The 27117-nt window shown below is 46.1% G+C and overlaps 3 protein-coding genes across 3 annotated transcripts in view; all 3 read right to left on the bottom strand.

The window, feature by feature from the left end:
* Positions 1-4339, bottom strand: part of LOC134748751 (omega-amidase NIT2) — a 92877-nt gene extending 88538 nt beyond the window's left edge. The window contains exon 1 of the mRNA XM_063683525.1: positions 4336-4339. The gene's annotated coding sequence lies outside the window, so the exon portion shown is untranslated. The remainder of the gene's footprint in view (positions 1-4335) is intronic.
* Positions 1055-14748, bottom strand: LOC134748749 (uncharacterized). Its single transcript, XM_063683523.1, has 8 exons — positions 14504-14748; positions 12800-13750; positions 11586-12579; positions 9860-10682; positions 8841-8937; positions 4154-4265; positions 3434-3531; positions 1055-2916 (listed from the first exon to the last, which is right to left on the bottom strand). The coding sequence occupies exons 1-8, from the start codon at positions 14625-14627 to the stop codon at positions 1175-1177; spliced, it is 4941 nt and encodes a 1646-aa protein (XP_063539593.1). The 5' UTR covers positions 14628-14748; the 3' UTR covers positions 1055-1174.
* Positions 14749-15533: 785 nt separating this feature from the next.
* The window catches only part of LOC134749100 (ral GTPase-activating protein subunit beta), a 52124-nt gene continuing 40540 nt past the window's right edge, over positions 15534-27117 (bottom strand). The window contains exons 21-28 of the mRNA XM_063684004.1: positions 26787-26888; positions 25778-25977; positions 24851-24998; positions 23627-23757; positions 22308-22486; positions 22076-22162; positions 21643-21865; positions 15534-17332 (exon numbers count right to left, since the gene is read on the bottom strand). Coding sequence (XP_063540074.1) covers positions 17218-17332; positions 21643-21865; positions 22076-22162; positions 22308-22486; positions 23627-23757; positions 24851-24998; positions 25778-25977; positions 26787-26888 — 1185 coding nt within the window. The 3' untranslated portion in view covers positions 15534-17217. The remainder of the gene's footprint in view (positions 17333-21642; positions 21866-22075; positions 22163-22307; positions 22487-23626; positions 23758-24850; positions 24999-25777; positions 25978-26786; positions 26889-27117) is intronic.

Below are 27117 nucleotides of genomic sequence, written 5' to 3'. Positions count from 1 at the left end.
TCGATCGTGAGTAATGGGCTTAACACACCGTCGCACCGCACCAAGGTCATTGTGCGACGTACCCATAAGTAAGAGCGAGAAAGAGATATCGCTTTCTCGCTAAAATACATTGCGGCATTCGATAGATCGATTGAATATGATTTATCAAAACAAAAGTGTATTGTAAACGTACCTATGTAAATTTTTGCAAGTATGTCTATGAAGCCCTATAGAATTTGACCGAAATGTTTGCACACGGAACATGTAGCTTGTGTCGGGGACTCGGGTTTTTTCCATTTGACGTGATTTGACCTAGCGTGACCGAGGGCCTACCGCGAACACCGAAGTTTGCAAATTGCGGGCATCTTTCTCTTTTAGTCTAAGGGTCTCCGCTAGCTGGCGCCGGTACACGGAGCGGGCGCAAGCACGCGGGTGCCATTATATCGGGTGTGGCCTGTAATAGGAGCAAAAAGTTAAACTGTAGGCTATACTCCTCAAACTGACCAACATTTGTTCAGCGACTTTTAAAAATAATGAAGACTTTAGACTTCGTATCAAAGCTTCGTATTTTTCATACAAAATAAATATTAGCTTCAATGTACGCCATTATCATTGTGATTGACGTTGCCTGTCACACCTTAGACATAACAAAATTCGCAATACATTGCGTCTTGGAAAAAACTTTAAAGTGTATTAAAAATAAAAACACCAGTTTTTTTAAAAGTCGCTGAACAAATGTTGGCCGGTATGAGGAGTACAGCCTTCAGTTTAATTTTTTGCTCCTATTACAGGCCACACCGTGTATACGGGTAGGTAAAATCTGTCACACGCGTCCACGCCAGTTAGCGTTCCTCATACTATTTTTCATTCACCCAATTATGGAATGTAGAGGTACACCCAATAAAGCGGAAAGAGGCCCGCAATTTGCGAACTTCGGTGACTCAGTTCGCGGTAGGCCCTCTGACACGAGTCACGAACATGTAGCTACATGTTCCGTTGTACCCTCGGAGCCTCGGAAGAATGAAGTATAGTCTTCAGATTGTGCATACCTTCTTAAATAAAACTACATGGAAATGTTATTATAATAACTTTTACGGCTCAATAAATAAATAAATAAATTCTACACAAACCTAATCATGACAACAAATTTCCATAATTTATGTTTACGCTGTAGCTTCCGACATACATATTTACATTACGCGTACTGCAACATCTCCGGAAACGCCAGGGCAGCAAAGACAGTTAACACCAATATGGAATAAAACGTCACAAGAATGTCCCTTTTCACTTTGAGCGTGGAATCCAATTCGCCAACATTCAGACTAAATTTGTTTACCTCTTTTTGGTCGCTTACAATTTTTACTACCTCGCGCTTATCCAGAATTCTTTTGCTTTTTTGGACTGGAGCAATGTCTACCAAAATGTTACAGACGGCAGCTACATTTCTTTTAGTTCCAGTAGCTACTGAATGTGTGAGAGGCAAGAGTGTTGCTTCGTTTTGCATTTCGACCTTAAAAATATTATTATAATAGGGCACTAGTGATTTGACGGAGGTTCGATTTGTTTCCATTCCCATTTGCACTGTAATTTTATCGCCGGATTGCATCAATGTGTTACAGGCTATGTCACAATATTCAGAGTGAGTGAAAGCCGATACGGAATAACTCGAGGTTGGTAAGTCTGTGCAAGTGGATGTTTCGATACCGTTTGAGAACTCAGCCTGTTGGGATGTGCTAGCGGCGACCTGTTCGGGCGCGATTCGAGCCAATACTTCCTTGTCTTCGCACACCGGCTTCAATTCTACAGCTTCAGCGCTAACCGATTTCGTTTCCGGGCTCCCAAGTGGGTCATCGCTGCTCTTACAGGAATTGGACACTGCGTCTCCGGAGCTAGAAGGGTCGGAACGGTCGGCAGCGCTATCTTCTGGACTCGACTCACTCGAAATACTTTCTAGTGCTTGCGCGCTGGTCGCGTCGCTCCCGCATGTCGTAATTTTTTGAATCTCGTTCAGAAGTCCCACCAAGATGTCAAAAGAAGAAGTATAATCAGAAGATTGACCATCTATCTTGTTAAGAGATGCTGTGACTTCTTTAATGCCACTTTCTGCGATCGCCGCTGAAACTGAACTGATATCAGTTTCCAGATTTTTTTCGGCAGCGACAGCTCGTGTGGTGATACATTCCTGGTCCGTTCTTATTCCTCGTTCTTCAGCTTTGATCTCCAGCACAGTATCCTTGCTATCCGTGCAAGATGTCCCCGTAGCTGACGTATCAAACATGTCTGTGTGAACTATTCTAGGCATTATGTTCTTTGTTTCATATTTAAAAGTAGGAAAAGCATAGCCGACGGTAGATATTTGTAACGGGAATCCAGAAAATCCGTAGTTTAACCGCGTCTTCGATAGTATCCCTATTAAATCACATTCCTGATCAGACGATTGGCAAGTACCTTGTATTTTTTGGGTTAAATGCGATTTGAGGACAAGAGTGGTGTCTCCAGATTGGTGCATAACGACTCGCTGCAGGGAGGACCGGGGCGAGAGTGTGAGCTTGTTGATGCGCAGGCGGCCGGCGAACGTCCCGGACGACAGGCTGCGGTGTAGGGCGTGTTCTAGCTCCTCGAGCTCTGTGACGGAGTTGGCCGGTGTGACTAGTTTTGCATTTTCAAACCTATAACTTGGATCGTTGATAGCTGTAAAGATTTCTTCAATGGCGGTATTTTCTACAAAGATTTCCTCTGTGATGATTTGAGTTTGTTTGGGTTCCACACCGCAGGCAGTGGCGGCGAGCGGCGGGCTCGGGTCCCCGACACGGCGGTTGACGTCTGCTGCGGCGGGTGAAGGTCGCGAGGCGCGGAGCATGTCGGTGACCATCCGGTGCAGTTTGAGGCCGATAGAACTGGACTGAGCATCATCCGTGGCACATGAAGTCTCCGAAGCTACGACAAACAACCAAAATTGGCATGGACATTCAGTGAAAAGGATTACATTTTAGGAAAGCTTGTATAGTGGTTCGATTTGTAGCTGGCCCCGAACAGCTTGTCCTTTGTCTATTGTTAAGTAAAACCGCACCTGCATAAAAATGGTTCGGTGACTTTAACCGGTTATTGAACTACAACTCCTATGGAAATTGCCAGAAATTGCAATAAGATTCAAAATGAACTAATGGAAGAAAATGCGATTGCTTGTGTGGTCCCTCTACGGTTACTGAGTGCCGGCGAGTCGAACGCTACAGAACCAGTCTATAATGTGTCATCGAGATGCGTAACAAAGGCGAGTTATCGGAGAGTGCACCTACACTGGTTTTTTGAGCGGAATTAGAAATTACACGATCCTTTTTTTGCAGATAGTGGCACGTGCGGTTTTACTTAACAATAGACAAAGGATCAGCCGTTCGGGGCCAGTTACAAATCGAACGACTATATCAAGATCAACACTTTTTTAACTGAGCCTTACATAGTTCTACGTCGCAGGGCAGCAGCGGCGCACGGGTAAACGCAACTCGCTCTGCGATGCAGCGACCGCCTGCCGGCTCCACTGCCACCTTCTTTTTTCTACGGACAAGTTGCATAGGTATATTAAGCGCATTAATAATAGGGCCAAATAAATCAAAAGCCCACTGGATGGGTATAAGTAGATAAGGCAAGGCAGGCTAGGTAGTTAAAATCTGATAAGTTTAAAATAGTTATTACGACGGAATATACATGAGGAAAGGTAGGACTTACATCGGGAGTCGGGAGCATATAATGTGTATTTTAATAGAAGCGTCAATAACGCTGACCTAGGCTGCAAGTTGGGGAGCGGCGTGGCGTTCGGTACAGCGCTTTAATCCAAATGAAAAGGAAGTCCTGGGTCGGTAATAAACACGGGCCGTGTGACACGGCACGTTGATACAAACGTAAAGTAACCCCACAGTGTACGTAGTGCGGCAGCGGGCGTGACAAACTGCGGGGACATCCGGCGACGTTGCTCAGGAGTTCAGACGTCTTAGCGGTTCGTATTTGTTTCGCTTAACTTCAAACTCGGGTAAATCCATTCGACCCTCTCAGCAAATATCTACCCTATTACCCTTTCTTAATACCAAAATCGCATAATCTGACAGATGGATTTACCCGAGTTTGAAGCGACTCATTTGACTTAGATACTAAATGTAAAGTTGATGTAAAGTAAGCTCACATTGTCTGTAGTACGTCGGCGGCGGCGACGGCGAGCGTGCCAAACTGTGGGGAGCCCCGGCAGCGTCGCTCGGGGCTGCTGGCGGTGGAGCGGCGCGGCTTGGTGGTACGCTCTGCACTTCGGTTTAAAATTATGAATATCAATTAAATATTTCAAAACGACAAAAAGGTTTTAGGATATACTTACTCGGCGTTAACTGAGTTTTTATAATAGTATACGACAAAAAGGCCAGCCCATCCGAGCTTCGTTCATAGCGAACTTACAACTGGCTATCCCTACTTAATAAGTACTTATTTCATTTAGTAATTTTCATACTGCCTTCAGACTGCCGACATGCGCGAAAATTGCGACACAGCGGCAGTGCGGGGTTTGGTACGTTTAATCAAAAACAGTTTTTTTTTTCATCCTTTTAGAAGTCGTTTTCGTTTTAGTTAATAAAAAGTTTTCAAACTGAAATAGATGTCATATATTAAAGAAAAAGTGTCGAAGCCCTCCAGTGTCCACCGCCAGACCGCCACCACTTTGCTGCCACTGGAGGGCTTCGTCACTTTTTCTTAATTTTTTTTTCATTTCAAACTCGTGGACATGTGTATCCTGCCCGTCCTAACCTACGGTGCCCAAACATGGTCACTCACAGAGAGTCAGAAGTCCAAGTTGAAGGTATGCCAACGGGCTATTGAGCGCAGCATTTTAGGTGTGAAGAGGACCGATCGTATACGGAACACCACGCTGCGCGCAAAAACCAGCATTGCTGACGTCGGTGAGAAGACTGCTAGGCTCAAATGGGACTGGGCCGGTCACGTCTGCCGCATGCATCCAGACAGATGGGCTAGCATAGCCACCAAATGGATGCCAGAAGAGGGGCGCGGACCCGGCAGGCCCAGACGGAGATGGCGGGACGACCTAGACACCTTTCTCAACAACTGGTTGGGAGTCGTGGAAAACAAGGGGAGAGGCCTTTGCCCAGCAGTGGGACACCATAACGGGCTAGTAAAAAAAAATAAAATAAAATTGGAGCACTGGCAACACGGCCATCAGCTCAAATATCAATACATCAGTACAAACTACAAACACATCCTTAAGACTTAGACAAGAAATACACAAACAACTTAAAAACTACTAAAACACAAAACAAAAGGAGAAAAAAGTGTCACCTATAAGAGGCCGAAAGTATTTTTAACGAAATCAAATAGGTATTACTTTATACAATTCAGGACATTTTTTGTCTTTCAATACAAGTACAAATAAACAACAATCTCTGTAAATTAAAATAGGGGCAATTAAAAAATAAATGGTCTAGATTACAATCTTCAGCGGGACAGAACTTATAAACAGAATTACTTGACAATTTTAACCTATAAAGATGAGCTGGGAAATGGCAATGGCCAAGATGCAGCCTGCACAAACTTTTAATAAACTCTCTGCCTCTTTTTCTTAAGAGGCCGTAGTCGATTTTGGAGCAAAAATGTAAAATTGATAGATTTAGTCGTTGAAATTATACACGTTTTGTTACGTAATATCTAAATAACAAGTATTGATTTATATTAGCACGTCTTCTCATCTTGCCTTTTAATAATATGGTCGCGAGCGTGCGTCACCGGTAATGCATGAAGCACGGAGTAGGATGGAGATGGCAAGTGGGCGTTCCCGTCTATCCGACAGTTAGTAGCGACCGACTCACTTTATGCACAGACTATGCTCAGTTGTTGTGTAAACTTCATGCTCGAATGACATTCACGTCGTACGTACGCTCGTCTAACAAAAATTGATAATTAAATTTAAAATGCCGTATTGTGCAGTATTAAGCTGCAGAAATCACAGCGGTTTAAAAAATCTTTCACGTGGAGGCATTTCCTATCACCGGTGGTTATTTATTTAAATAGAAAAATCTGTTTCTTTTGCATTATTCGTTAAGTAAATCTATATTTTATCAGTAAGAACTTAGAGTTCACAATCCTTTGTCACTATTCTTTACGTTTATCTGGAATATTCGCTATCCTAAATGTCAAATAACTTCGCTACTCAGATGCTGCGCAATGTCGATATTTATATCGATAAAGTTAAAGTTACGATATTTCAAGTTTGATGTTTGGTAGTTCGGTAATAAATTATTATTAGACACGTTTCTAATTATTATTTGGGATAATCAATGTCTTAGTAAATATGGCAGCTCTGGTCATCAAGCACTAAGTTAAGTCGGGGTCATTTCATGGCAACCTTTCAAACCTTCGTATTCCTTTACATACGTTTTTGTTTTTTACACCCATCATATTTTCATCGTTAATATAATTAGACTAGGTACTTAATGCACTTATGCGTACAATGCATGCAATGTGCCATGAATAAACGTTTTATATTTTCTATTTCTTTATTATTAATTATTGTAGGTTACCACAAGATGCCGATATTAAAAATAAATGGATCAATGCTACTGGGCAAGAAAATTAGTTTCCGCAAAAATATAGCACCATTTGCTAGGAGCATTTCTTAGAGAAAGATTTCTGGGGATAAAATTGCCATACATCTCATCTAGCGTCCACACGCCTAAAACTTAGTTACTAATTTAGTAATTATTAGTGACATTCGGGCTCACTTAATTAATAAAAAGTGTTCCGTACCACGCAAACTAGCGTCAAATATTGGAATTTTGCCGCCCCCCTTCCTGATTTGATAGGTCACAATCTTACAATCAAATCAAGTGGGATCGATGAGCCAGTTTCATGTATGCTTTCACACCATACAATTAATTTGACAATTTAATCAGGTTGTCCCGTCTAGATTGGCCTTAAATGCTGCTACAAGTAAATATATTGTTAAAGACGAATACTTACCTATGTAAGTAATTGCAGATTTGTGATCACAAAATAACAGCAATACCGAGTTAATAGACCTTTAAAGAACTATGATTTTATCTGTTTGACTTTAAGATATATTTAATGTTCACATTAACAACCTAGTTGGTCAATTAATAAGAAACAAATTTCTAGTTAGATATTTGTTGTACTGTACTGCATATTATTTTTCATACAATCACGATTATCACTACCTATATTATAATCATAAATAAAGTATCATCTAAATGTGTTAAAACATACGGTAATGAAATATCAATACCTAACTGAACACACAAATATCGATAAAACACTCCGATTACACTGTCCCCTCCCTATATCGTCGAATGGAAAGAAGTTCCAACGGTTAGCTACTCGCAGGCGTGTAGAGGTCTCGAAAACACCAGTGTAACGTGACCGTGAGATCCGTAACAAACCATGCGTAATTAGACCTTACTTATACTGGTTTTTTAGCCCTTTTCTCGCCTGTAATAAGTAAGTGATTTTAAAATTATATCAAATAACGCCATCTGGTGTTGAGTAGTTGTATTAGGTGAACGTTGAGCGAGCTTTTGTGAGATGAATGAGATAATGAAAGTCTTATGTCATATAGCTTTGACATTATATTTTAAACCGTCACTCATGTAGCCTACAGTTGATATTCGTTCGAGAAATGTCCACCGGTAATAACTTTTTGGTATGGAAAGTTGCTACGAATCAGAGCAATTTTGTAAGTGTGTGACGTATTTTAACGTGGCTATGAATGTGTGAGTTTAGCGACACTGGTTTTCATACTAAATAGGAGTCATTTCACATCCACTAGTTTATTAATTCGTGGCATGAAGAGAAGGGGCAGTTTTTAAAAATTCATCAAAAAATCATGGTGGTAAATTATACAAATTGATGTATAAGAATAGTTTCAGCAAATGTTGTAGATTGTTTAAGTATCAAAATTACGTTGAAATTAAGTCGATTTTCATAGAAATCGTCACTTGTTTTGAAGTAATTTCTGGAGAAAATTGATTTCGTCTAACTTTCATTTACACTACTTCAAAGTCATAATAATAAAAATGTAGTCTGATAAACGTCAAGTACAGGATATGTGTAATACAAAATTACCATGTTTAGCAGTCCAAACTTTGCGAAATTTACAAATAAGAGCGACAAAATCAGTGCTTTACGCGCGTTTACCTAAACGTCCATCAGAAATGCAAACATTACTAATTTAGTGAGTCTGTTTTCAGAAAATTGATCTGATAAAAAGTAAGATAAGAAGACGTGCTAATAGAAACCAGTACTTGTTATTTCAATTAGGTAACAAAAGGTGTAAAATTTCACGGACTAAATCTATCAATTTTACATTTTTGCGACTAAAATCGACACCGGCCTCTTAATACATGACATTTATTTCAGTTTATAATTTATATATAAGTTGTATAGTGTACTTAAAAACACAAATCAAAATATATGTTAAAAATAATTTGATTTGTTCCCAAATTTTCCATTCAATTTATTTTCCGCAACTACAGTCAATCAAGGATATATTAGATAGTTATAGTAGAAATATTTTTTTTCCTTGTTATGGCTTTTGTTAGGTTAGCCAATGTCAGGTCGTGAAGGAATTAAAAGTTAGGGAAACTAGGAAATACGGATAAGACGAACATTTGGAAAGGAAAGGATTGGATTTACTGTAATATATATATAATTAAAATATATTATATACTATATTTTTATATCATTCTTTTCTCAAAATACTGATATAATTTTATGAATATCATAGGAGTTACTATATAGAAATATTAGAAAGTAAATTAGCGGGCAATATAGTTCGAAAAAACTGTTTCACCTTTACGCACCTAAGGAGGAGTGTGGCGCTCTGACGGAGCCAGGAGACAGGCGGCGGTCGGTGCGGCGTCGCGTGCGGGAGCCCGGCCGCTGCACTTGGTCAGGGTTCTGGCAACACGTAAGGATCAATGAGGGCTAACGCGTATGAATTCGCCGCTAGGGGCGCTAGTGTAGATGGTGGTCTTTTCCATAGTTCGAAATGTCAAATGTCACTTGTCACTTCAATGACTGACAGCTGTTCTTTAGTCTTTTGGACCACCATCAACAGAGGCGCCAACTGGTGAGCAAAAAAACGATAGCCCTCATTAACCCGAAGGCCACGAAACCCATGCTCAGAGTGCCAGGGCACACGCACAAATGTATGGCGGTCAGCGAGCACGCGCGCTCGTGCCGCTCGGAGTGTGGCTGAAGGTCGGTGCGGCGCCGCGGGCAAGCCCAGCCGTTGCACTCTGTCAGAGGTCTGGCGACACGTAAAGCCCCCTCCTCATCCGTGCGTGAATCGCTGCGCGAAGCCGCGAACGCGAGTGCGGAGGGAGCTTAAAAATCAACCTAAACCGTAACACACTACCGCACCGCACCCATAAGTGAAAGCGAGAAAGAGATATCTATTTAATATATGTTGTGTGTGATACGGCTTTCAGGATTGTGGCTGACGGAGCCAGGAGATAGTCGCACACTCGTCAAGGGGTCTGAAGTGGTAAAGCGGTCTTCACATCGGACGTGTAAGACAACTATAAGAGAGAAAGTGCTGTTGCAAGTATATTGATAGTCGATTATAGTATATTTCAAACAGCTTGGGTACGGTGACAGATGTCATCTCCATACAATTTATTTATTTATTTAATCTTTATTGCACAAAAGAAAACAACCTTACAGTACAAAAGGCGGACTTAATGCCAGTCAACATTAAGGCTAAGCAGAGAGATTGTGAGCGGTGCTACAATTACAACAGCAAAACCAATCAAATAAAAATGACATTATATGTATATATAAATAAATGTAAAATCTCGCAAAAGACGTTATGCGGTACCTGTCGCTTGGGCAGCTCCTCGCCCCGCGCCTGCACGTAAGCCCGCTTGGGCTGCGCCAGCGCGTTGAGCCGCGAGCTGAACCGCGCCGGGCCGCGCACCGCCTCGCCTCGCGCCTCCTTCGCTTCATCTATCATATCATTTATCTTTTTCTCCAGCACTTGAGGCTTCACAACTTCTGGCTTGTCCTCCCTCACAAATCGCGTTTTCACTTTGGCCGTAACTTTCTGTTCTTCTATTGCCGGCGACCCGATCCGCGACCGTCTTTTCTGTATTTTCACTAGCTCCTCGTTTTCAGTTGATATCGATCGGTTGATAGATTTTGGATCTGCAATTTTCGGTCTGGACTTTTGCACGTTGTCAATATCGTGGAGTAATTGGGATATGGCTTTTAAGGGGTTTTCAGGTATCATCTTGATAGCGCGTGGAGGTTTCGCCTTGCTACGGTTTTTCTCGTCAAGTTTTGTTTGTGGTTTCACGCTAATAATGACTTTAGGCACGGCAGCTGTAGGAGAATCACATCTTTCTTTAGCTTTTTCTGACCGATCTGTGAGCTTTTCCAATTTTGGATTGCTAAAAGACACTCGTCGTTTGAGACTAGAACCGCTTTCACTTATTAATCCCCTCGATTCGCTGGATTGTGCCTTCTTCTTCGTCGTTTCACTGGTTTCGATCTGCTGAAGTTTCTTCATCAGTGTGTATATCTTCTCCAGACTGCGGCGGCATTCTAATGCTGGCGCTTTATCGTTGTGCACTTCTGATGTTTCTGTGGACTCTTTATTTAATGTGTCTTTAGGTTTTAGAATATCTATTTCGTGCGTCAACCTGTTAATTTAAATTTAAATACGTAAACTAGGTATTCAAGTATAGAGGCAGATAAAGAAATATTGATGTTCGTTTTTCGCGGTATGGCGACAGTAATCTGTACAGATAATTTTGCTGTAGTGGTATCACTGAACAGCAGAGTTGACGTTACTGATGTTGCCGTCCCTTTTAGCGTTCGTAATTTAAACTGGTACTTAGAAGCGCATTTTTTCCCAGTAAATGGTACTATTTTTTAAAATAAGTTATAATATACAGGTGGACTATTTTTAACCAACTTAACCCTTCTTTGCATGATTTTTTCTTTTTGCCTGATATGAATATATGTGTCACGTAATTTTTTGCTGATTCTGGGAAATATAGTAAAAAATTATAACATCGATTTTTACTGCGAAATCAGTGTTAGAAGTTGTATAGGCTAAATCATATTTATGTTAATATATAATTTTCAGTGAAAAATTTACTACCATCAGAAAGGTACACTATTTGTGTACCTGTGTATACCTATTATAGTTTTTAAATATAAAACAATTACAAACCCCGAATAAAACGCCCAAAATCACATAATAAAAATCATCAACTTCTGGGAATTTCCAAGTTTTCTGACATTTCGTATTAAAAGAAATATAATTTTTATTACCATAGTTCGTAAATTTAAGTAAGAAATCGCAAAACGGATTAGTGTTGAAAGTTGACAGTCTTAAAAATAAATATCAATCACCTCCAAAAGTACCTCTAATTCATAGGACAATGTTATGATGGAGATTTCCATCACCATGCAAAGAAGGATTATAGCAAAAATAAAAATACCTACTGCACGTTCCCTATTGGAAAAGGTTAAGACAAATATACTACTTTTACTTACCTAATTAGATTAAATCTGAATTGAGTAAATTGATTAATTACCTTTGCTTTTCTACAGTTGTCAACTCTTGTTCATTAACTTTGACGCTTATAAGCGGGGAACAACATTCTGACTGAGAATTAAAGTTGGTTATGGATTCTTTGGAGTTTACTGACGTCGACGTCGAGATTCGCAGGAAGTCGCTGTCATGTTTACTTTGCAGATAAGACATTTCCGTTTCAGTATCATCTAAGAAGTGGCCTTTAGTAATTTTTTTAAGAGTTTTGTCCGGCAGCGCTACCTCTCCGTCTACATCTTCCTCAGACTCTTCGATCTCTTCGTCTATCTTCTGCGCTCCCTTGCGCGTGTTCATATTGAGTGTCATTGAAGACTTTCTCTTATTGCTCTCAACATTACCGTTGCTTCCATAAATAGAGTTGTAAAAGGCTTTGTTCGTAATGGATAATTTGGTGACCGAACTAACCGCCTGAGGAAAAGCCTTATGTTTAGCCACTTTGCTGTTTTCGTTCGAAGAGATTTTCTTTCTCTCGCGTCGTTCTTTAACTTCCAACAGTCTCCTTCTTCTTCTTTCCTCTAAAATAAGGGATTTATTCTCATACGGAGACTTTATTCGGGCTCGCTCTGGGGACTTTTTCTTTGGTTTGGTATAAAAGGAGTCTGAAGTATTTTGTTCCGGTAAAGATGTTTCTGGGTTCATGGTTGTCATGGAGAAATTCAAGTCGTTGGGGGTGGCATGGTTAGAGGCGGCCTCTGCGCGGACGACCCGTGCGGCCGTGGTCAGGATGTGCGCCACGGCGTCCGGGCTGCCGGGCCGCGGGACCGCGCTCGAGCTATCAGAGTCCTCCTTAGATTTACAATCACTTTCTTTAGAATCTGTGACGTCTGAAATCGAACAGATGGAACCAAACTCGTCGGATTGAAGACTAGACCTGTTTCCTGTATTTTGTTCCATTTCGGGCAGCTCGATGACTTTCGGTATTAACTCATCAGCGTGCTCTGGATTCTGATATTCTAAAGGCATTATCTCAGTGCAATCTGAAAACAAAAACAAAATCGGTTCAAGAACATATCGGAAAGATAATAAAGTCATCTCCATTTTAAGTGTAAGTAGTATAACCATATTGTCGGCGTGGTTGATGCATACCTACTATCAGTCACTGAGTTGGACCGCAAGCGGACGCACATGGACACTATATCTACATACCTAGTAAAAATGAAATGGTAGAAATATCGACAAACAGCTGTAAGAAATAACCTTTTAGAGCAGTCTGGCGCTCGGGTTGCAGTACCATGATGGAATGGATGTTACTAACAAGCTGGCCGGCTGCGGCGCGCTGCACACTCAAGACAACGTCTACACGCGACTTTGTTTTCGCCCTCTCGCCTTCGCTTCGACGCCGCGAGCAGCTCATCACTAATTTGTCAGCGCTATATCTGCTGAAAAATTTATACGAGTCGCTGATCATCCTCGGAACTTCCAGAACGATTTTCTTTTCCATTATCTTGACGAGCGACCGCAAGTCCATCTCCGTATGGACGATTTCATCCCAGACCGGCGTCATCCCGGTTGTCTTCTGCTTCACCTGCAGGGGCATGCTGATAGATGTCGTCAGAATTTTCGACGTATTCTCAATGCTTTTCGAGTCCGATTCCCTCCATTTTTTCTTTACTTTTTCCGGCAAATAATCCCCGTTGCTAATGCGTTTCAATTGATCGATAGTATGCTTAACGTATGTAATAATATCATCCATATAGAAGTTGTAATTGTCTTCCAAACGCTTGCAGCAGATATAGTCGAGCAACGAAGCCGGGAGCAGGGTATTAAATTCATTCGCTTTGGACATTAGCTGTAGGTTCTGAAGTTGTTCTTTTATGTGTGAATCTCTGTTTAGAAAGTGGCGGTCGTGGTATAAATCGTTGGAGATATTGGAGACTTGTATTTCTAAATCGCCGAGTTTGTGGCAGAGGGAGTTGAGGGAGGGGGGAGTGGTAAACAAGTCGATCCTCTCCTTGTTTGCGAGCATGATGTTGCGGAGCTCCTCGCTGCTGCAGCTCTCGCCGAGGTCAGAGTCGGTCTCGGTGTCGTCGTGGTACACGTTCTCCACGTACTGGTTGGGTCTCTCGCGTACGTTGGACATGAGCTGGGTCCCTAAGTCGATGTTCTTGTAAAGCAGCACGAGGTCGCTAGTTGTGAGCGGATCATCTCCTGTATGGATAAAATTATCAAAAAGTATCGTAATAAAATAACACACCAGATGCGTATGCAGCACGGCTCCTCCTTCCAGCGAAGACGCTCGTTGTACCTAATGTTTGCAATAATTATATCACAGCTCAAAGTCACATTGCTTGCGTTCCTTGCCCGTAGAGCATTATCGTGCTTCATAACACATCTGATGTGGTTCGGCCTTCTGTTATTTAGGTCTTAAATGCTTTCAAGATAAACATGGTGGTGTGACTACGATGACGTCTACGGTCTCATCTGTCTAGATATGAAGACATGCAAACCATTCATACATGCAAAGTTCTGTCCACAAACCAATTAATAGGACGAGTTTACAAGATCGAACGTTGGAACGTTGGTTGGTTGGATCGAGTGTTCGTAGCCGCTACGTTCCTAAGTCGTAACAGTACGATAAAGAGGAAGCGTAAACTTATTTTATCTGTCCACGCAGTTTCGATATAGCCATCTAGTTAACTCAATGCTGCGCTGTGTGGTGGACGTTAGGTACGATGATGGAAAGTCGTAGTTTAAAAATTTCCTTCTCACTAAAAGCCTTACCTAATTGTTACCAACCGAAGCAAGGCATGGAAAAATTCGTTTCATATACTTACAACAATATGAGGATTTACATTTACAATACAAACATTTTCCAAGTGGAAGTTTCGCAATTTTGGAAACGTTTCACAACATCAGTAGGTTATGTCTGTCAATGACGAAAAGAAGCATGTGGTCACATACCTGCTTCAAAGTCATGGTCCTTGGTCATCAGCTCAAACAGCTGGCTGGCCGTCTGGCAGTTACGAGTTATCTCCGCTGGCTCGCCCCGCCCCGCACCCTCATCGGGCACTCGACTTATCAACATCACTTCACTTCATTAAATTTACCTTTACATAAACGTATCAACAATCTACGCAATATACAAATAAATATTTATCAAAAAACACGAGTGCGGAACAGTTTATTTTTGATGTTAATTTTCACTTCATAATTTTCGGCATTCGTCACTCAATTTTAAAATTGGAACAGCCGCGGCCAGAGACGACTTTGACAATTGTTGATTTAAAAAAAGTTTGTATTTATAAAATCAAATTAAATAATAGAATGCCGCATTTACACTTGCGCTCTGGATGCAAGAAGAACCATACTATACTACTGTTTTGAAGAAACGTACCTCTCGCTATTTGTACACATATGTACGATTGTACGTAACTTCAGGGATTCCAGTAGGGCTAGCACAGATAGGACTAGCTAGGACTATACTCGTCATTCTTTAGAAAAAACTGGTAGTCTATCTCGCGGGCGAGATACTGTCGCGTCACACTTGTGCTGACCCTACAAGGTTAGACAAAATGAATGTACAATTAATAGAGTTGTGGTACAATTTCATATTTTGCTCGAATAGAGAGAGCGAAATCACGAATCTTCCATTTTCGATGTTCGCCGTTACGGCCTGCTAAGTTTATGATTTGTGATGGGGGCCTTGGATTGGATTATAGGCCATGGCTAACCATGTTGGTGATTTGCGCCACGACCATATAAGTATATAATAAATTTATATCGCGGTATTTCCCTTTACGACCTTCAAGAAAAGAGCTCTACTCACATCTGAAATGCCGGCAACGCACTTACAACAACTCTGGTGTTTCGGGTGTCTATGGGCGACGGTAATCGCTTACCGTCAGGAGTCTGCTAGTTTGCCTCCTATATCATAAAAAAATATGGCATTACTCTTTATACCTATATAAAAAATATTGTCAATTAAACACAGTTTAAATAAGTTAAATTTATTATTATGTAACGATATAAATTATGCATAAGCAAATTAAATTATTAAAATACTGCAACATTAACAAGGAATGTTATTAAGCACGATTACACATCAGTCTTAAAGTTATACTACCTAATTATCTTTAAAAATATTCGAATACATATCCTCCATTTTTTAGAAGACGGTACAAAATAAGCAAGCTTCTTGCATGAAACAGGAAGATGACCTGTAATCTCTGTCTGTCTCTTTTTAAGGGCGCGTTCAAATATTACGTAACGCAATTTTCGAAGACTTGACCCTCCCACTACCCCGTGTAACGCGCCTAACGTTTTCGTGTACCCCCCGCCTCCTACCTAAAAGTTACGTAACACCCAAGTGACCATTTTTACCTAAAAGTCATAGTTATGTTCAGCAAAGTATAACCTCGTAAGGCCCAATGTGCATTACAATGTACACTCTGTTTCAATCTAATTTGAACCTTACACTAAATGAATCAAGTAGCATTTCTTTTGTTTCATTGTTTTCTATAACAAACGAAAGTCACCCTAATCTTCTATACAACAAGGTTCAAATTAAAAATAGGGAATCTTTGTATGGTGGACCTTACGAGGATAATCATAAAATTGAAGAATTTTTTTGAGGGCACCATTGAGCTTCTACAGGTAACACATGATGCAAACAAACATACATCCATTGTCAAATATAAAATACATCGGTAGTCAAATATTTTTATGTAAATCAATTTTTCGGCTACGCAAAAATTTACGTAAACATTAAAAGAAGAAAAGAGGATACAATAGGATAGAGCGGTACTGTCATAGTAAATTTTGTAGCCACAGTAAATTCAGTGGCAATCGATCGACACACGATTAAAACTAAAAATATCTAAAAAATGTATTTATATTATGGATAAATGTTTTTTTATTTGCATTAATTATTTTCATATGATTTTGACTCATGTTCTCTCACTGTTATGCGTTAAAATTGTTAAAAAACAAACGAAATCGTCAACGCCATCTATTCGAGAGTAGGCCAAAGGTGGTAAAACGTAGTGGCGCCATCTGTCCGAGAATCAAATTTTCTTGATTTTCGAGGCACATTTTTTCCTCAGACTGCATCCATCTAATACGGCGTTACATAGTCTTTGGTTACAATTTTAAATAAAATGAATCACATCTTTTACTAGTGCAGCTAGATACAAACGGCATAATAGCACGGATAATGTCGTGGTAGCTTTTATTGAACGTTCTTGCACTTACTTGTTAGCAAGGCTCCGTACCGGTTTATAAAATACCGGTATTTACTGTACATTTCGGTTTTCCTCCGAACTTTCATAAGAACGCGACCGTTTTAAGAACTTTATTGTAACCTAAATAAGCCGGTTTATTCGACGAGCGACGAGACGCCCGGCTGGCCTGGTGGTGTGCCACGTAAAGATAGACACCGACATAGGAAGAAACCGGTTTTTATATTGTTCTAACCCGGTTAATCTGACAAGAACTTTATGGAAATGGTTTTCTAAAAACCGGTTTCAAAATAACAGTTTTTCGAGCGAAACCGTAATTGAAAGGTTTTTTGATATTGATATATATATATATATATGATATTGATAACGGTTAGGAAAAACCGGTTTCCGAGCCTTGCTTGTTAGATCGGGACAGGCAGCTATCTGGGCCTATTGCGTTTAGGCGGGCGGTTTAAAGAGTGACTCCAATAGCTCAGGCTCCGTGAGTTCCCTCTTGAACTGGTGCGCCAACTCCTGGATGAGGTGCCGGCGACGCACGTGCGGGGGTTGGTATCTGCGGATAGTTCGTTGTGTTATTGCTATGCAAGTAGGTTTACACTTTTTTTTTCATTGTACTGGATACTTGTAAATTAGGAAACTATCTAGGTCAATTACAGAATTAATTTGTAGCTAAAATATTTAGGCTACAAAGGTTACAAACAATCACTCGCGGGCGCCACCAGCGCGCCGTCGCACAGCACGCCTGCTGCACGGTGTGGACTCATCACTCACAGGTCGGTGTTGAGGCGGATGGGTCTGGCCAGGTAGCGCGCGGCGCGGCGCAGGCAGGCGGGCAGCAGCGCGGGCGCCACCAGCGCGCCGTCGCACAGCACGCCTGCTGCACGGTGTGGACTCATCACTCACAGGTCGGTGTTGAGGCGGATGGGTCTGGCCAGGTAGCGCGCGGCGCGGCGCAGGCAGGCGGGCAGCAGCGCGGGCGCCACCAGCGCGCCGTCGCACAGCACGCCTGCTGCACGGTGTGGACTCATCACTCACAGGTCGGTGTTGAGGCGGATGGGTCTGGCCAGGTAGCGCGCGGCGCGGCGCAGGCAGGCGGGCAGCAGCGCGGGCGCCACCAGCGCGCCGTCGCACAGCACGCCTGCTGCACGGTGTGGACTCATCACTCACAGGTCGGTGTTGAGGCGGATGGGTCTGGCCAGGTAGCGCGCGGCGCGGCGCAGGCAGGCGGGCAGCAGCGCGGGCGCCACCAGCGCGCCGTCGCACAGCACGCCTGCTGCACGGTGTGGACTCATCACTCACAGGTCGGTGTTGAGGCGGATGGGTCTGGCCAGGTAGCGCGCGGCGCGGCGCAGGCAGGCGGGCAGCAGCGCGGGCGCCACCAGCGCGCCGTCGCACAGCACGCCTGCTGCACGGTGTGGACTCATCACTCACAGGTCGGTGTTGAGGCGGATGGGTCTGGCCAGGTAGCGCGCGGCGCGGCGCAGGCAGGCGGGCAGCAGCGCGGGCGCCACCAGCGCGCCGTCGCACAGCACGCCTGCTGCACGGAGTGGACTCATCACTCACAGGTCGGTGTTGAGGCGGATGGGTCTGGCCAGGTAGCGCGCGGCGCGGCGCAGGCAGGCGGGCAGCAGCGCGGGCGCCACCAGCGCGCCGTCGCACAGCACGCCTGCTGCACGGTGTGGACTCATCACTCACAGGTCGGTGTTGAGGCGGATGGGTCTGGCCAGGTAGCGCGCGGCGCGGCGCAGGCAGGCGGGCAGCAGCGCGGGCGCCACCAGCGCGCCGTCGCACAGCACGCCTGCTGCACGGTGTGGACTCATCACTCACAGGTCGGTGTTGAGGCGGATGGGTCTGGCCAGGTAGCGCGCGGCGCGGCGCAGGCAGGCGGGCAGCAGCGCGGGCGCCACCAGCGCGCCGTCGCACAGCACGCCTGCTGCACGGTGTGGACTCATCACTCACAGGTCGGTGTTGAGGCGGATGGGTCTGGCCAGGTAGCGCGCGGCGCGGCGCAGGCAGGCGGGCAGCAGCGCGGGCGCCACCAGCGCGCCGTCGCACAGCACGCCTGCTGCACGGTGTGGACTCATCACTCACAGGTCGGTGTTGAGGCGGATGGGTCTGGCCAGGTAGCGCGCGGCGCGGCGCAGGCAGGCGGGCAGCAGCGCGGGCGCCACCAGCGCGCCGTCGCACAGCACGCCTGCTGCACGGTGTGGACTCATCACTCACAGGTCGGTGTTGAGGCGGATGGGTCTGGCCAGGTAGCGCGCGGCGCGGCGCAGGCAGGCGGGCAGCAGCGCGGGCGCCACCAGCGCGCCGTCGCACAGCACGCCTGCTGCACGGTGTGGACTCATCACTCACAGGTCGGTGTTGAGGCGGATGGGTCTGGCCAGGTAGCGCGCGGCGCGGCGCAGGCAGGCGGGCAGCAGCGCGGGCGCCACCAGCGCGCCGTCGCACAGCACGCCTGCTGCACGGTGTGGACTCATCACTCACAGGTCGGTGTTGAGGCGGATGGGTCTGGCCAGGTAGCGCGCGGCGCGGCGCAGGCAGGCGGGCAGCAGCGCGGGCGCCACCAGCGCGCCGTCGCACAGCACGCCTGCTGCACGGTGTGGACTCATCACTCACAGGTCGGTGTTGAGGCGGATGGGTCTGGCCAGGTAGCGCGCGGCGCGGCGCAGGCAGGCGGGCAGCAGCGCGGGCGCCACCAGCGCGCCGTCGCACAGCACGCCTGCTGCACGGTGTGGACTCATCACTCACAGGTCGGTGTTGAGGCGGATGGGTCTGGCCAGGTAGCGCGCGGCGCGGCGCAGGCAGGCGGGCAGCAGCGCGGGCGCCACCAGCGCGCCGTCGCACAGCACGCCTGCTGCACGGTGTGGACTCATCACTCACAGGTCGGTGTTGAGGCGGATGGGTCTGGCCAGGTAGCGCGCGGCGCGGCGCAGGCAGGCGGGCAGCAGCGCGGGCGCCACCAGCGCGCCGTCGCACAGCACGCCTGCTGCACGGTGTGGACTCATCACTCACAGGTCGGTGTTGAGGCGGATGGGTCTGGCCAGGTAGCGCGCGGCGCGGCGCAGGCAGGCGGGCAGCAGCGCGGGCGCCACCAGCGCGCCGTCGCACAGCACGCCTGCTGCACGGTGTGGACTCATCACTCACAGGTCGGTGTTGAGGCGGATGGGTCTGGCCAGGTAGCGCGCGGCGCGGCGCAGGCAGGCGGGCAGCAGCGCGGGCGCCACCAGCGCGCCGTCGCACAGCACGCCTGCTGCACGGTGTGGACTCATCACTCACAGGTCGGTGTTGAGGCGGATGGGTCTGGCCAGGTAGCGCGCGGCGCGGCGCAGGCAGGCGGGCAGCAGCGCGGGCGCCACCAGCGCGCCGTCGCACAGCACGCCTGCTGCACGGTGTGGACTCATCACTCACAGGTCGGTGTTGAGGCGGATGGGTCTGGCCAGGTAGCGCGCGGCGCGGCGCAGGCAGGCGGGCAGCAGCGCGGGCGCCACCAGCGCGCCGTCGCACAGCACGCCTGCTGCACGGTGTGGACTCATCACTCACAGGTCGGTGTTGAGGCGGATGGGTCTGGCCAGGTAGCGCGCGGCGCGGCGCAGGCAGGCGGGCAGCAGCGCGGGCGCCACCAGCGCGCCGTCGCACAGCACGCCTGCTGCACGGTGTGGACTCATCACTCACAGGTCGGTGTTGAGGCGGATGGGTCTGGCCAGGTAGCGCGCGGCGCGGCGCAGGCAGGCGGGCAGCAGCGCGGGCGCCACCAGCGCGCCGTCGCACAGCACGCCTGCTGCACGGTGTGGACTCATCACTCACAGGTCGGTGTTGAGGCGGATGGGTCTGGCCAGGTAGCGCGCGGCGCGGCGCAGGCAGGCGGGCAGCAGCGCGGGCGCCACCAGCGCGCCGTCGCACAGCACGCCTGCTGCACGGTGTGGACTCATCACTCACAGGTCGGTGTTGAGGCGGATGGGTCTGGCCAGGTAGCGCGCGGCGCGGCGCAGGCAGGCGGGCAGCAGCGCGGGCGCCACCAGCGCGCCGTCGCACAGCACGCCTGCTGCACGGTGTGGACTCATCACTCACAGGTCGGTGTTGAGGCGGATGGGTCTGGCCAGGTAGCGCGCGGCGCGGCGCAGGCAGGCGGGCAGCAGCGCGGGCGCCACCAGCGCGCCGTCGCACAGCACGCCTGCTGCACGGTGTGGACTCATCACTCACAGGTCGGTGTTGAGGCGGATGGGTCTGGCCAGGTAGCGCGCGGCGCGGCGCAGGCAGGCGGGCAGCAGCGCGGGCGCCACCAGCGCGCCGTCGCACAGCACGCCTGCTGCACGGTGTGGACTCATCACTCACAGGTCGGTGTTGAGGCGGATGGGTCTGGCCAGGTAGCGCGCGGCGCGGCGCAGGCAGGCGGGCAGCAGCGCGGGCGCCACCAGCGCGCCGTCGCACAGCACGCCTGCTGCACGGTGTGGACTCATCACTCACAGGTCGGTGTTGAGGCGGATGGGTCTGGCCAGGTAGCGCGCGGCGCGGCGCAGGCAGGCGGGCAGCAGCGCGGGCGCCACCAGCGCGCCGTCGCACAGCACGCCTGCTGCACGGTGTGGACTCATCACTCACAGGTCGGTGTTGAGGCGGATGGGTCTGGCCAGGTAGCGCGCGGCGCGGCGCAGGCAGGCGGGCAGCAGCGCGGGCGCCACCAGCGCGCCGTCGCACAGCACGCCTGCTGCACGGTGTGGACTCATCACTCACAGGTCGGTGTTGAGGCGGATGGGTCTGGCCAGGTAGCGCGCGGCGCGGCGCAGGCAGGCGGGCAGCAGCGCGGGCGCCACCAGCGCGCCGTCGCACAGCACGCCTGCTGCACGGTGTGGACTCATCACTCACAGGTCGGTGTTGAGGCGGATGGGTCTGGCCAGGTAGCGCGCGGCGCGGCGCAGGCAGGCGGGCAGCAGCGCGGGCGCCACCAGCGCGCCGTCGCACAGCACGCCTGCTGCACGGGGCACGGTGTGCACGCGCAGCAGCCCGGAGCGCCGGGGCGACACGCAGATGCAGTGCGCCTCGTGGCGTCGCCACGGGAGGCCCGTCTCGCAGTAGCGGAGCAGGTCGTCTGTGGACCGTAACGAACGTAACCATGGGGCAGGGTCGCCATGTAAGGGCGAGAGTTTACGTTTTAGTTAAACTTCGTTTGTAAACTGGCGTTTTTTCCTAAATCAAAATAGAAAAGTATTAACTAGTTAAATCTAATTCCTGACTTTTGGACAGTCAAGTCTGTATTAAATTTAAGTCTCTAAGACCTAGTTTACGTAAATTGTCTTACCGATTGGTAGATTCAGATGATCTTCAAAATCTTCTAACCAGATAACCAGAATCTTCGTTGTGAAGTCACGATTACGCCTACCGCTTCCTGAAACAAGGTTTTCAAAATCACATGGCAAAATGTTTGTGAAAACTGCCCACTAAACAGATGTCCTATCCAAAGATGCAACTGTCTAATATGGGTGCCATAATTATTTATCGATAATATTTTAATTATAATTGTATATTTTTACCCGTCAGCTGTGCGCCCGGTTGCTTGTCAAGGTCGAGCGACAGCGCACGCATTTTCTCGTTAAGACTGGAGCGGCCTCGCTCCGCCTTGTCGGACTCGCTGATGCTTCGCTCGTAAGACGGCGCGCCCGAGCTGTTGCTCGACACGTCCCAGCACGAGCCTGCCGCCTTTTCTGAACTCCTGGTCAAAAGATGGTGAATGTGGGTAAAATATCGATTTTTTATCACATTTATGAATTAATGTCATGTATAAATTGATATTCCCTGCCGCCGTATCTAAATTGTTGATCGCAAACCAGCAACAGAATTTAATGATCCCAGGCGATAACAAGTAGATAAAGTTAATGAGGATGTCTCGTGAACGTAAGCAGCCGTTCCGTTGGTGTGCTGAGGAACGGCGATGCCCACCTGGCCACCCAAATACGTAGTAAACACAATATATTTAGACATAACTCACAACACACTGAGTGTGTTGTGTGTTGTGTGTGTATGTATGTGTGTGTGTGTGTGTGTGTGTGTGTGTGTGTGTGTGTGTGTGTGTGTGTTTGTGTGTGTGTGTGTGTGTGTGTGTGTGTGTGTGTGTGTGTGTGTGTGTTTGTGTGTGTGTGTGTGTGTGTGTGTGTGTGTGTGTGTTTGGTATAAGGATGTACTAATTAGATATACCTAAAAATCTAAATAGCAGTCTAGTGATGGACGATACGTAACATATACGTCAGGTGGTAGTGGTCCCGTATCTTAATCTGCCCGGATTTTTGTAAAGCTTCGGTACGATCGGATCGTTACAGGTCATAAATATACATATGTATATAGTCCGTGTTTTAGATTAGAAATTTTATAACCTCAAATGCACAACTTTTCTGCTTTGCCTTAAGGTTGACTGGTAGAGAATGCCCCACGGCATTAAGTTCGCCTTTTGTACATTAAGTTGTTCTTTTGTGCAATAAAGTTTAAATAAATAAACCTCAAAAATACTTATAACTCTTTTTCTCCAAAATTAAATCTGAGTAACTATGTGTGACGTTTTCAACCAAAAGGTACCACATTGTCGCTTGCCGATAAGGTTGATTTCAAATTGAAGCTATATCGAAATAGCGCCTAATTGACAACCGACAATAATTACCCTTTTGGATGAAAATGGCACATGTACTGAATTATAGTGTCGTTTACATTTATAATTGTACCGCAATATTAGATATCATAGGAACCCTAGCATTTCGGAAGAAAAGTTAATAACCACTACTTTTGAGGTTAGATAAATTCTAATCTTTAAAAAAAAACGGGCTATAGTTCTTGGTGGTGGTGGTAATCTTGTAATAATCACCTGGCAGATAAACAGTTTCCGTCGGTGTCAGATTTTACGTCGCCTTTATCGTCCGCGTCCGTGTCGACCACCTCGTGTCCCGACGGCACGACGAACGCTATCTCGTTGCTGGAGTCTGACCAGTAAAGTACCTGCAATACAATGCGTAATTAATAATCCAACCGAAAACATATTCATGTAAAATGTTAACAAGACGTGACCATATCGCTCGCGCTGTCAAAAACTTATCAGATCTCATGTAGAGCCCAGCTTCTATGGACGCTCTAACTCTACAAGTCTATGAAATAAAACTACGCTGTAAAGGGTTCGAAACGTCGGGATGTATTATAAATTCAATATACGCGATATAATCCGTTTTCATAGTTTTATTTCATGAGTAACTATCGCGGTAACCGAAGACAATAGCCTACTTCACAAACTCTTCACCTTCATCAAAATATGTGGCGTGTCGTTTGTTACTGCAAGAACTATTGTATAACAGAAAAGTAGTGAAACTAATGAACAGTGAATATCCCGCCCATGTGACGGTAGCGAAATGGCCAAGCCACATATTTTGACGAAGGAAGCCAGATAATATTATAACAATTCGTCATTCGCATGCCATTTTCCCGTTGCCTTGGGGTCGGCGTAGCATGTTTCTTCCATGCTTCTCTTTCGTTTGCCATCTCATCATTCACCTGTTGACATTTTCTATCATATCTCACACAGTTCATCCACCTTATCCTTGTTGTGATCAGCCCAATAGACCGCGGGCCAGGAACAGATTTCCATGACCAATCGCCTCCCGGGAGCAAATAAAGTCTATAATTTTTTTTTTGTCATCGCCCCCCGCTTGATACTTTGTCAGATGATAGTTTATATGCTATTGTGAATAAACAAAATAGTCAGCCGATTGTATCGCTGTGGAAAGACCGTCAGCTGGTCACATGAACATGTAAAAAAGAAAATTCTTTTCAGTCATCGGCGTCATCGCCTCCCGTTTTTACTGTTACTTTGTCAGATGATAGGTTAGATGCTATTGTTAATAAAACAAATGGATGGAAATGGACCGTGTTACGCGTTTCGGTGGCTGCCATTCCTCAACCCACCAACGGAGCAGCAGCTGACGTTCACGAGGGTTCATCATACATAGCCGTTAACCGCTATACGAGTTTTCGCCCGGGAGGCGATGACTGACGAAATTTGCGCCTGGCTCGCGGCCTACAAGTATATCTTGATAGCTACCTGGTCCCTGCCGTCGTAGATGGATGGGGTCTTGTCCTCGGTGGGGGCGGGAGGTGGCGCGGACAAGTATTCGGGCTGAGCGTCGTAGCTCGTCGCCACGTGGCCCGTCCAACCCGGGTGTCCACGGACTCGCACCGGCTTGCCCAGCCTGGATATAGAGATAATAGTTAAAAGTCGAATTATGACCGCAAGCGTCAGCAGCATGTCCCGCCACAGCGGCGATGTTTACAAAAAATAAACCTAATACCTTAATAGATCTTAATAGTTAATTAAATCTAAGTTAATATAAAGATATTTGGGTAGTACCTATCAGGGATATCAAAACAGTTAAATAGCTCGATGAGTATCAGTGAACCTCAAAGTTAGAAATGGTACATAACGGACCGTTTGCAATGTGCGTCAAAGTTTACAATAATTTGCCAGCTGACCTAAATAATGAAAATAGCCTACCCAAATTTAAAACCCAATTAAAAAAATATATACTACAGAAAAACTTTTATTCTACTAAAGAGTTTTTTTCGGAAAAATAATAATTTATTTTTACCTGCCAGTATCTTTACTCTCATACCTAATATAATTAACACTAAAATGTCAAAGTATAATTCTAATTAATTTAAATTCTTCATGAACAATAAAGATTGTAAGCCAATATTTTGACGCATATTTAATTATTTAATATTTAATAATTCGATTTTTATTAAATTTATGTATTAATGATATTATTTTAATTAAGTACATATTATGATTAGTACTAGAAATGTAAAAATACACCTAGATTTAAGAATGTTGCAGTGCCCTACCAGGGTGTCATGTACCTACAAATGTATTTATTGTAACACCTGTATTATGATGAACATGATAGCAATAAAGATATGAAATGAAATGAATGGCCGCCAACAATATAACATAAGATGAAATGAAAGGTACCCGCGCAGCATCCTAGCGAAGGCAGCCGGCGGTGGTCTCCGCGAGTTGGCCACGATGTCGGCCGCACCGCGCTGGCCGGCGCGCGCCAGCAGCACGTGCACCGTCAGCACGGTGCGCGCGCCGCACGCGTCCACGCGCCGCAGTGCTGCTGCAAACCCGGCCGCGGAGTCGTCCAGGGCCACCAATCGTGCTCCCAGGCCCTACAGTTATACAATCGGATTGAGGACTCCGCTCACGTTCCCACTAATTACCGGCTCAGTAGGTGCAACGAATTCAATCGATGGTCATGATAGTGTGTTACTGCTTTCAGCACAGAATATCGATCGAAAAGACGCCGACAATAGTCGTCCACGTATGGCAGTGCTGACGCGAATCCGGACGCCCAGTCGTCGAGGGCCACTAGCTACGGGCCCAGGCCCTAGGGCCTAGGGATGCACGGAGGTCGAGGAAGTGGGAGGGTGTGCGCCGCGCCCGTACGTACAAAATGACACTACTCTGTCATGGCGCCCAACATTCCTAACATTCCTCAGCCGTGCACGGAATTCGCGCGCGGGCAGTAACTGGGTTATCATAGCAGTTATAGAGAAAAAGGGAGTCATTGACACGCGACCCCGAGTTGACACGAAAGGCAATTTTAATATACAATACGAGTAACACATTTTAAATAATGAAAAAATAGAATGCGCAAGTTATTTCGTTTTGTACAAGTTCTGCGATGTTTGTCCCGAGCCATCAAACCAAGTAACGGATAAGGGATACTTTTTTATTTATTGTGTTTTTAATGACTTCTAATTAACATCTAGTATGTAAGCAGCTTGACTGTTTTACTTATACTTATAAATATTGATTGCAAATAAAATAAATTCGGCCTGCGAAAAGGAAGCGAAGGCATTCAGGTCTAAAAGTTTGTATTCCAACTCCTTAAGTGATACATGTAAATTGTAAAAGTCCCAATAATGCAAATATTTCTGATGGCTGATAGAACGCATACATGATATGGTTTCATTACCTTTCTCTCCCCGCCGATATTGAGATAGCCGAAGTGCGACAAGAATAATCGCGCCGTCTGAAATTCTGTCACCGGCTCTGGCGGTACGCACTCTTCTGGCACCTGCATGTATAAATAATTGTCCGATAGGCATTATTTGTACCGCGAAAAGGATAAAAATAACAGGGTTGTTCGACAATAAACTTGATTTACTACAAATTCATTCATTTGAACTGCCATTTTGTATCTCTACGTATTTTGATAGTTTGCGTTAAGAAAAGATGCGTCCTGGACAAAATGTTAAAAATCCAATAGGCCTGGGCATCGGCTTAGCCCAAACTAATAAAACAAA

The sequence above is a fragment of the Cydia strobilella genome, chromosome 17, assembly GCF_947568885.1.
Source record: "Cydia strobilella chromosome 17, ilCydStro3.1, whole genome shotgun sequence".
Taxonomy (NCBI): Eukaryota; Metazoa; Arthropoda; class Insecta; order Lepidoptera; family Tortricidae; genus Cydia; species Cydia strobilella.
The sequence above is the reverse complement of the archived record's forward strand: the minus strand, read 5'-3'. Positions and strand labels throughout refer to the sequence as shown.

Coding starts and splice junctions, on each gene's coding strand:
- LOC134748749 (XM_063683523.1), bottom strand. CDS start 14,627: ATGTTGATAAGTCGAGTGCCCGATGAGGGTGCGGGGCGGGGCGAGCCA. Junction 10,683..11,585: donor ACAACTGTAGAAAAGCAAAG/GTAATTAATCAA, acceptor TTAAATTAACAG/GTTGACGCACGAAATAGATA. Junction 4,266..8,840: donor AGCGCCACACTCCTCCTTAG/GTGCGTAAAGGT, acceptor ACCGAAGTGCAG/AGCGTACCACCAAGCCGCGC.